At 32.4% G+C, this 11,183-nt stretch overlaps 1 protein-coding gene across 1 annotated transcript; it reads left to right on the top strand.

The window, feature by feature from the left end:
* The first annotated feature begins 7,787 nt into the window (after window positions 1–7,787).
* On the top strand, window positions 7,788–9,819 carry LOC111442767 (abscisic acid receptor PYL9-like). Its single transcript, XM_023080286.1, has 3 exons — window positions 7,788–8,090; window positions 8,695–8,910; window positions 9,006–9,819. The coding sequence occupies exons 1-3, from the start codon at window positions 7,965–7,967 to the stop codon at window positions 9,219–9,221; spliced, it is 558 nt and encodes a 185-aa protein (XP_022936054.1). The 5' UTR covers window positions 7,788–7,964; the 3' UTR covers window positions 9,222–9,819.
* Window positions 9,820–11,183: the final 1,364 nt, after the last annotated feature.

Below are 11,183 nucleotides of genomic sequence, written 5' to 3'. Positions count from 1 at the left end.
TCTCAATTTCAATCTTTTCAATTCAAATTTAATATTTGCACGCCAGTCCATCTTTTCAATCAATATGTCTCCATTTCAATTTTCTTCAATTATTTTAATAAACTTTTTTAATTTTTCTTAATTCTATAATTATTTTTTCCACTATTTATTCCCTAACTAGCTCTATAATTGAGTTTTAAATTTTAATTCAATGTTAAAAATTAATAAATAAATATATTAATATTAACTGAAGTTTGTTTTGTCTAATTGCCTGGTAATTACGGCTTGGCGGCTGTGGCTCTGCGCCGGCACAAGCTGTCACTAGTGTGATTGACACGTCACCCAATTCAAGATATAGACTATGAGTTCTCTGTTTGATGAAACTAATGATTTATGATTAAAAAGTTAATCCAAACATAATAAAGTGAAATTAAGATAATCGAAAAGCTTCCAATTATAATCTGACACGTGGTACTCAATTTGTCCCTTTGTACGCCACCATCGATGCTGACAATTTTGGAGTGTCAGATGTGGGCCCGATGGAATCAATTTGGGACGTACACGTGTCGAAAGGAGAACTGGAGATCGTGGCAATACGTTGACCGTTAAAAGGGTGGTCCGAGTCAATGTTGGGACAATATTTTCAAAATTCTGGCCAAGTTTGTCTTACATATGACTGCTGCCGTGACGTGGCAAGAAACTAATTTGCAATATTTTGTTCTTATGATAACTATTTATAATATTATACAAAGTAAACAAATTTTTAATTTTTAAATTCATATATTTTAAATTCATATAGACAATTTCACCATTTTTTTTTCTTATTTTACTTATTATTTAACTTTTTTTTTTAAATCTTGCCCTTAATTTTTTTAGTTCAATTAATAAAAACAAATATTTAAAGATTTAAATACTTTTAAAATATAATGCAAATATTTCAAAAAAAATATATCATAATAAGTAAATAAAAAAAAACTCATAATTTTGGTGTATTTATCATGATGGTTAATTACGTGACTCTAATTTAATAAAATATCATGTACTAAACACGTATACTTGGATAATATTTTCTCAAATTTATTATTTTTTGATATCAAATATTCGATGACTAGATATTGATGAAAGTAGCCATGAAAGCGATAAGACAACAAAATTTTGATATCAAATATTTTATGATTAGATTGATGCAAATAGCATGAAAGCAAGAGGACAAATGGCTGTCTAAAAGGTTAGACTTGGCTAATGTGGAAAAAAAATCATTCTAATTTATGAATGGTGTAAAGTGTCACAATTTTATCGAGAGAAAGTAGGTTGTGATCCGATACATCAAGACATACAAAGGATGATTATCAAGTGGCGCTCATCCGACTATGTGAGGGCCAAGATTGAAAAGTGTCAGGATGTGACCCATGAAGACAGTGTATCATCAAACATACCAAGAGTGTTCATTGAAGATAAGTCGAGACATATGCAAAGTCCAAGAGAACAATGCGACACGAGTATCGGAGACAAGCTCAAAGATGGTCTGGTAGGTTTTAGGGTCATAACTTCAGAAGTCGGAGTTTCGATATGAGTTTGGACATGCGACTCGAGAATTAAGTTCGTTGATATAAAAGATAAAGCTCACTAAATTTGGTGTCAATCAAATACTGAACAGACTATGCATGAGCCTATATGTCCACTCACCAAATTGACGTCTACTCGAGAATGATTGGAAATGCCTCAAAATGTAATATAGGGAGAGACATGGTGTTGACTCTCCACCACTCTTGTGGCCTATACGAGCTACACTATGACACATACGTGTATCACATTGTGGTTCAGCTGTCTCAGACGTCTTTCTTTCAAGGACAGTACTAAAATGCACAAGTGTGCTAATATTGCGCCCTAACCCATGAGTCGGAGGTTAGATTATGCACTCGCTATCTAGAACGTATGTCGCAAATGGCTTAGCATGGACACGAGAGAGTCCAATGCTCGAGAGAACCCCAGATGGATGAACGTTCGAGATGTCCCAATGAGATAATCGACACGTGGGTCAGTTCCCAACGAATGTGTCCGAGCAAACTAAAATGGTCGATGTATCCTGAGACATGGGATGACATCACAGTGCATGAGTCGTGTTGTTGAGAACCAAGATGACGATGAGATGCAACGTGTTGTGTCACACACGATTAAACATGCACGCACGAGCAGCGTGTGTAACCGAACAAGTTTGGATTCGGCACAGTGATGTTCAGTTGGCGAAAACAAACATCACCTAAGGTCCAACAAAACCACAAAGCCAAACGAAAAATGTGAAGGGGAATTGAGTCCCCCTTAAAACTTGTCGTGAGCATATCAAGATCACGACATCGCACGGTTGAAGAAGTACGACCGTGACACCATGGTTAAAAAAGTTTGATAACCAAAAATTTCACTCAACCCAACTCAACCTATAAGCTTGAATTGAGTTATAAAATTATATATATGGTCGATTACGATCCAATTATATATATATTAATAAAACATATAGAATGGGAAGACTAAACAAAATAAAATTGTTATCAACTAACATGACATAATATGATAACGAGACATGGGTCCAAGCCCATCTAACCCCTCTAAGCATCTTAGCCCAAAAAAATGACCGACTTACCCAATTAACAAAGATTATTGAGCGTATGCACTAATGCTAAGAATCACAGATCTCCACAAAGATATAATATCGTCTATTTTGAGTCTAAACTTTCATGGTTTTGCTCTGGACTTCCCAAAATATCTCATTTCAATGGAGATAATATTCTTTGATTATAAACTCATGATCATTCTCTAAATTAGCCGATGTCGAGTTTCAACGTCCCTAGATTCGATCTTGAGGAATGGGGTAACGTCGTACCTCCTCCTCCACTCGTCTAAATCCTCTTGTATAGTGGGTACTTGTCACATCAAGAAATCTTGTTGTTTCCATCGTATTGATAAACATTGACGTGGAGAGACAATAGTTTAAATATGGAGGTATACCCCGCATAAAGGTATGCAATTTTAGTTGTGCTCACCTCCTAACCACTCCAACCACATCATTATATTAATTCAAACCGTCAAGAGTCCATTGACGAGAAAAGGAAGAGCCAACCAAAGAAAGTTAGTCGAAATTGGCTAGGACTCTGATCCAATTCAACTAGGTTCTTCCATACGCTCTCATATCTAGAACCTCGCAATTGATTGAAAAAACAAGCAAAAGGGAGAAAAAGATTCATGGTCGAGAAACAAAAGAAAACCAACTTCAACATACTAATTTATTTGAATTTTCTTTCACGATGTATTAAATAAAGATTCGAACCTCTAACTTTTTAGCCCTAATCAGATATACAATTTTACACGCAATGAACATTTATGCATCAATCTACGTCATAAATTTTTTAACCTATAAAATATTTATTTGCATACGCGAAAAAAAAAAAACTCACTTTTTCTTTTTTATTGAAAGATTCCATGCTAAATTCATTCAATGAGATAGTGACGTGGCAGGCCATAATTGGTAGTTTTCTTTTTCTTTTATTCTTTTTTAAAGTAGTGGTAGGTATTGTTATATTTATTTATCAAGTTCTATTAATCAAACAACTAATCATATTTAGATTCGAGATAATAAAAGTGATTTAAAGGTTGACGTAAGTTTTATGCGAAACTACGCGCAAGTTTATCTTCTATATCTTCATAGCAGCTGCACGTTTGACTACGTTTGTATCGACAATAGCATAAATTTAAGCGTAAGTTTTTGTGACTGGTGAGGACTCGAGATTGCGTTTGAATACAAAAATAAAGCTAAGATAATAATATTGAACATCAAGAAAAAGAGAGAAGAAAAAGAAAGGTTAAGACTCAGAGTTAGCTTTTTTCTAGAAGTAAAAAGAAGATGATGACTAAAGGAACGTTGAACATAACACAAAAAGACGAATTTGAGTTCCATTATCCCAACTATGCCCATAACTGATATCTATCGGTCTCTCTTCCCTTTCCTTTTCACCCGTCTCTTTCTAGCTTCCATATCACATCTCATACCTAATCAACTACCATGTATGAACACGTTCGAGTTACATGTTAGACTCAACACTCGAGTAATTTTGAAATAACCAGTTTAGCTTGTAGTTGATATACAAGCTTACCGACCCTAAATTAATAATTAGGTATTGTAGCGGAACTGAAAAAAATTACTAGCTTCTACGCTTATTAAAATCACGAACTATATATCTCCGAGAATTTGAATTTTAGGTCACTAATCATTATATTTGGTCAAATCCTAAATTGATGGACTTATTGAATTGACTATACAAGTCACTCTCACCCATGCAAATTAGTAGTTTATAACTGACTCAGGATTAAGATCGAGTAACATATGATTATTTAGTGAGATATTTATCATCTTACTTATTGGATTTATTAAATTAAATATTTTATAACAAGTCTTATACAAACTCATTGTATTGGAAACTCGTACTCACATGACATGCACTATTTTAGTCAAATCGTTTGTAATAATTATGAGTAGACTGTATCAGTGTTACTAGGATAACACATCCTATAAACCATTTTGGTTGTTTCTTCCACGTGTCAAATAGATAATACTAATAACTTGAATTTTTTATACAGTGAATAATATTAAATTGTAGACAAGATAATTAATTTTTATTTATTTAAAATAAAATAAATAATTACGAGGCTAGAGGGTATAGATCCCAATATAATATACTTTGAAAATACTGATTTTCTAGCTTGTGACAAAAAATCTATCCTAGGTCATTGAGCTTGTAATGTGAATCCGTTCTGAAAAATATAGACCAATTAAGTTGTGAATTCTTTGGAGTACCTACCAGAGAGTTTTGGAAGACTTTACTCCAATTGTTGAATTGACCCGGTCAGAGGAGCCAAACCGAGCAACATAAGAATTAATGATGGATAAGTTGCCACAAGTTTTATTTTCATCGAAGTCACGTGTCATTCAATACATGAATGAGGTCCCGCTATTGATTTCTCATAACATTTCGACATACGCACATTTATTACATATCACATAAAATACAAAAATAAACAAATGCATATACATCTAACTTACTTGACTCTAAGACCACCCAACAGAAAAAATCACTTACCTCTGCGATTTCGTTTCGTTTCGACTACTATATTCTTTCCTATTCATGGACTTGAGTGGGAATGGTAGAAAATTATTGAACCAAACCTATAACGATGAAAAGTCGATCGAACCTAATTGAACCGATAGATCGAATCACTAAATGTGTTTCTCTGCACTGTTTCAATTGGAGGTGGCAGTTTCATTCTTCCTTGTTTTTGATCCATGATGGTTATAACTCGAATGTGGCAATTGAGCAGTTATGATAAGGAAAGAGAGACGAAAATGATTGGCGGTGATTTGGTTTAAACAGAGATTCCCCATTTCATTTGAGGCGGATCTCCTTAGAGACCCGACTCCATATAATTAATTATTTAAAAGAAAAGAGTTGAAAAGGGAAAAAGAAAAGGACAAAATTGGTACATTAATGGTAATAATGTAATCCACTTTGATTTTGTGACATAGTAGAAAGATGAGGTCCTTTTTTGTGATAAGTTTTAAAGCAAGTTGTTGGATGTCGCTTCAATGGAACATGTTTCTTTATCAAATGGGTAAAGTTTGTACCAAATTATGTTTTTAAATTGGTTTGGTCGGTGGATATTATCATTTTTTAAACATTACTTTATACTTTATTGTTATCTTATACTTGTAAAGTCAATCAACCACAATTACTTCTATTTGCCTTTCCCTCCACAAAACCCTATCTTCACCCTTCCATTCACACTTTGCATTTGTTCTTAACATAGATCCCACATCAGTTGGAGAGAGAAACGAAACATTCTTTGTAACGAGCTAAAATAGACAATATCTAGTGGTGGACTTGAGTTGTTACAAATAACATCAGAGCCAAACACCGGGCAATGTGTTAGCGAGGACGCTCGTCCCCAAAAGGGATAGATTGTGAGATCCCACATGTTTATTAAGGGTGTGGAAACCTCTTCTTGGTAGACATGTTTTAAAATCGTGAAGCTGATGGCCATATGTAAAGGGCCAAAGCGGACAATATCTACTAGTCGTGGCCTTGGGTTATTACATTTTGTCTTTCTTGTTGAGAGTGTTTATTGTCTTTGTAGAACAACACTATGATCTTCGATTAGCGTATTGTGAGTAGATTTTATGTTCAATAGTATTGTTCTGTTGAGAATGTGTGTATTCTTTGTAGGGCGATAATACGATCATAAGCAATAGTACGATCTTTGTAAATTCAACCTTATGTTGTAACGGGTCAGATATTTGGCTAATAGATATCTTAACGTTCGATTGTTTATTTAATAGCGGAGAATGAATTTATAAATAAATTATAATTATTTTATGAAACAACAAATATAAATATATTTGTGTATTTAAAAGTATTACAGTGGAAGTAACGCGGATGAGTGGCATGCACGTTGACATTTGAAATTATTATTATTATTATTTTCTTCCTTCTTTATTAAGAAAAAGAAAATATTTATAATATATTATTATTATATATATATATATATATATATATATATATATATATATATATAAAAGACGACTTTATTTTATTTTATTTTATTTTTTCCCCAGGGGCCAAATCGTACTTCTCAAGTACGCAATAACCCTCCTAAGTATGAAATGAAATTACATTTTGACCCTTAATTTTTATTTTTCAATTCCACCTAAATAGTTTATTAAACTATTAAATTTTATCACATCCATTGCACTTCAATTTCATATGGTCCTTTTTTTTTTTTTTTATAAAAAAATTATATTTCTTAATAAAAGACGACTATGTTTCAAAAATACTAATGAATTTATTAAAATAGTAGCGTTGATATCCTTAATATATTTTTTAAAAAAGTTCTTACAATTAAATATTTAAAATTAAAAATACTAATGTTACTCGATTTCGTTTAAATGAAATATTTATTTTAAAAAAGTTAATCATTTTTTTTTAAAGCTCAACGTGAAATCCTTTAAATATATCTTTAAGATAATATTAAAACTTTTAATGGGTGTTTTATTAATTTAAACCTCTTTTTATGAGATAATATTTAAAATGAGAATTTAAGATAAGCAAGTGGGAAGGAAGCTTCCAAAAGAAAATAAATAAAGAAAATTATGTATATTTTGTAGTGTGACAAATATATATTTAAAAAGAATAATAATATTATTAAAAAGCTAGGGTAATCTAGACTTTTCCTATTAAAAAAACTGAAGAATCTTAGGAAGGGTAGTTTTGGCATTTTAAAATTTTATTTAAAAAAAAAAAAAAAAAAACTGAACAATGTTAGCATGAGTTGTAGCTTCCACGATGAAGTGCATGTGAATCCACCACAGAGAAATTGGTGGCGACAGCACCAATTCCATAATCATTCATTAAAATTTATTTATTTTTTAAATGTTTTTTTTTTCCCCTTTGTGAATTTTAAAGGCTTTTTAGGTAAATTGTTCAAAATTAGTTATAAACATTTAAATTCTAATTTTTTAAATTATATAAAAATTAAAAAAATGAAAATGAAAAGAAAAGAAATTAAAAAAAGAATAAAAAAAGATATAAAATAAAAAAGTGTGTAATGTAATTGGCGAATTGTGAAGTGGTCCTCTGCAAGTTGCAGATTGCAATGCAGAAACAAATAAAAATAATTAAATAATTAAATTAGTGGGTGAGTAACTGGAAGTGTTATTTATTAATTAAATTAATTAATTTTTTTTTTTTTTAAATGTAATATATAAAAATAGAGAGCTAAAGGGTTGGGGCACTGCGTCTCTGCCAAATCCTGCAAACCAGCGGAGCCTCTTACTTTCTCACAAGACCTTCCATTATCGGCACCTTCAGGAAGCTCCGTCTCTCTGTACACTCTAGTGGCCAAGCTAGCTGCGGAAGGAATTCAGTTAGATCTAATCCATCGCCATGAACGACGACGATCCATGTGGAGTTATGGACGCTCAGTACATACGCAGGCATCACCGTCACCATCCCAAAGAGAATCAGTGTACATCGGTTGTTTTCAAGAACGTCAGAGCTCCGGTTCCTCTTGTGAGTTGTTCTTCCGATCCGAAATCCTACTGTTCTTTTCATTTTGTCAACGCTCCAGCTCCTGTGCTCTGGATTGATTTTTCTGATGTTTTATGGGGATCGTGGAGTTTGTTTCCATTGGTTTGTCATGGATTTTGGTTTCGTTTTCATTGTTTCTCTACTTGCCTCTTTTAGCTTCCTGGTTTCTAACCTTTTCCTTCTCTGTCTTCAATTGCTGCGGGTTTTTGGAACTTTTCTGATTCGTTATTGACTTTACTCGTTATCAATTGCTATGGATTTTACTTGCTCTTTTTGTGATTTTGTCTTCTGGTTATTCGTGGAACATTTTGCTGTGCCAAATAAATCTAATTTTGTCGTTTACTTTCTTTTTGTACGCGATTTTCTTGCCTAATTGAGTAGCGAGTGAGATTTTGTTTACGTCTTTCGAAGTTTTCGGAACAGATTGAGCTTGTTCTTGTGAAACGACAAAAATCTAGGCGAATAGCCTCATTTAGTTCTTGAGCTTTATCCTTCTTGTTGTTTAATAATCGTTGGAATTATGGAAGGTTTTGTTGAATTGTTCTTATCTGATTTTGTAATGATTCAATTGGTTACATTATATCAGGTTTGGTCACTGGTGAGGCGATTTGATCAGCCCCAGAAGTATAAGCCTTTTGTTAGTCGTTGTGTAGTGAAAGGAGATCTGGGCATTGGAAGTGTCAGGGAAGTGAATGTGAAATCTGGTCTTCCTGCGACCACCAGTACTGAGAGGTTGGAGCTTCTCGACGATGAAGAACACATACTCGGAATCAGAATCGTTGGTGGAGATCACAGGCTCAAAGTATGAACATTGGGGTTCTTCTCTAACTCAATTGTTTAATGAGATTTTTATCATTTAAGTAAAAAACTCAAAGCATTTCCTGCTAAATTATGCAGAACTACTCTTCCATCATGACTGTCCATCCAAAGGTCATTGATGGAAGACCTGGCACGGTTGTAGTCGAGTCTTTTGTGGTGGATGTGCCTAGCGGGAACACCAAAGATGAGACGTGTTATTTCGTTAAGGCATTAATCAGATGCAATCTTAAATCATTGGCGGATGTATCGGAGAGGATGGCTGTGCAGGGGCAAACTGAACCAATCGAGAAGTAGTGGGTATGGATGAAGCAACAACTAAACATTGATGATGTGAATAGTTTTCATGGTGGTAGATGTAGAGAGGCCATTATAGCTCCCACATGTGCTGTGCTGTGCTGTGCCATGTAAAGATTGTTCAGAGCTATCCTATCACATTCTCTGAAGTTTTGGGTGCAAGTCTGGTGGTTAATTTTCCCCTCACATGGAGATGCATTTGGTTGGTTTTTTGTTTCTCGTTTCTTGTTTCTTGTTTCTCGTAAGAGGACGAGTCTGGTCCGCTCTGCTCCTTCGACGCTTAGCTACCCATATATATCCATGGATGAAATCTGGGAATTTTCTTATTTTATGTTAATTAACTTCAGTTTGTGCAGCATGGTAGCAGAAACTTAGGGCCTATGCATTTGTTGGAGCTTAAGGCAAGTACTGCTATGTATGTTTTGTACATACTTAGTCCTGAAATAAGTAAGCTAAGTATATGTCTTTAATTTAGAATGGTTGGTACACATGTCAGTCTTTGACTCTTGACTCTTGACCTCAGAATTTGTTCTCTACCTTTTGTTATGTTATGTTATGACTGCAGAATTTGATAGAACTATAATGCTTTACGACTCCATTTTTACTTGTTATGTTTTTTTTAGGGAATTCTTTATCTTAGTTAGGACCCGAAAAAACGGATTGATTTAAGCATACTTCTTTGACTATTTGCTTTCTTTAGTCAAGCGGTTTAGATTCTCGAAAGGAAAAAAGGATGAAGTATTAACATGAGAGAGCAAATAAGATGGTTTAAAAGTACATAATGTATATGCACCTTGGTGACAATATTCTATGGGGTGGCGGTTCAGCTTATGGGACCAAGAAATCCGAGTAACCATTCCCTTATGTGCTGGCTTGACTCAAATATATAGTCTCGAACTCAACTAGTTCATATAAACGATCAAAATGTTAGAGGTTCAAATCTCTACGAGGATGACCACGACTCATAAAAGAACTAGTTGATTTTTTATTTTTGGTTTTTTGAAAAAGTAATTTTGTTATTTATTTTCTCAGCCTGTTATCAAAATCAAGTTAAAATTTGAAAATAAAAAATTAAATTTTTTTTTTCCAAACTTAGTAAAAATTCAAATATTTTTTTTTAAGAAATTAAAAAAACTAATACGAAAATGATTGAAAATTGAAACGGATTGGTTGTTTAGCGGTCTAATCGATGCAGACGATCTTTTTATGAGGTAAAAGAGTTAATTGACCAATAATAATTACTTTCAATTTATCCATAAATTTTATTTCGTTAAATCTCCACAATTTTCTATATTTGATTAATCATAATCTTTTAATGTCTTTATCTAAACATCAATTATTATCATGTACTATAAGATTAATTGAAATTAATTATTTCGTTAAAAAATATAAATTGTTTAATTAATTTTAATTTCTTAATCTCAATTCTTTGGCTTACTTTTAAAGCTATTACCTTTTTTTTATTGATAGTTGAATATATTATGTATTACTGACTTAGGACCTATTAATTTATTATTTTTTTAAATTTTATTTATTTAATTAATCTTAATTTACATATGTACATGATATATACATGGTAATCCGTGAATTTACTTGTAGTTAAGAAAAAAATAATAAAAAAACGAACGTGAGCTATTTAAAATTAATTTAGTACCCAAAAAATAACATTTCAAAGACTAATCTAATTTGCACAATCAGTAATTTCATAATTTACCAAATTTTAAATCTTAATTAGATATAATTAAAATTTTAAAGTCGCATCAACTTATTATATCTTTTATAAATCTTAAAAATAATTTCCATTATTAGTTTATAAAAATGTTCATTTATTATTGGAGTTCGAAATGTTGGATTAAATGAAATGAGGAGATATACGTGAAGATTGCATTCTTTGTCCTGTCTTTGTCTCGATTTGCTTTTTTTACCTATAAAAATAAATATATATATTTTTCTACGATGAAT

This window comes from Cucurbita moschata, unplaced genomic scaffold (assembly GCF_002738365.1).
Source record: "Cucurbita moschata cultivar Rifu unplaced genomic scaffold, Cmos_1.0 Cmo_Scf00001, whole genome shotgun sequence".
NCBI lineage: Eukaryota > Viridiplantae > Streptophyta > Magnoliopsida > Cucurbitales > Cucurbitaceae > Cucurbita > Cucurbita moschata.
The sequence above is the reverse complement of the archived record's forward strand: the minus strand, read 5'-3'. Positions and strand labels throughout refer to the sequence as shown.

What these genes read in the sequence shown, in the direction of transcription:
- LOC111442767 (XM_023080286.1), top strand. Translation starts at nt 7,965, where the DNA reads ATGAACGACGACGATCCATGTGGAGTTATGGACGCTCAGTACATACGC. An exon ending in TCAGAGCTCCGGTTCCTCTT is followed by an intron (nt 8,091 to 8,694) that starts GTGAGTTGTTCT and finishes ACATTATATCAG; the next exon opens with GTTTGGTCACTGGTGAGGCG. An exon ending in GTGGAGATCACAGGCTCAAA is followed by an intron (nt 8,911 to 9,005) that starts GTATGAACATTG and finishes TAAATTATGCAG; the next exon opens with AACTACTCTTCCATCATGAC.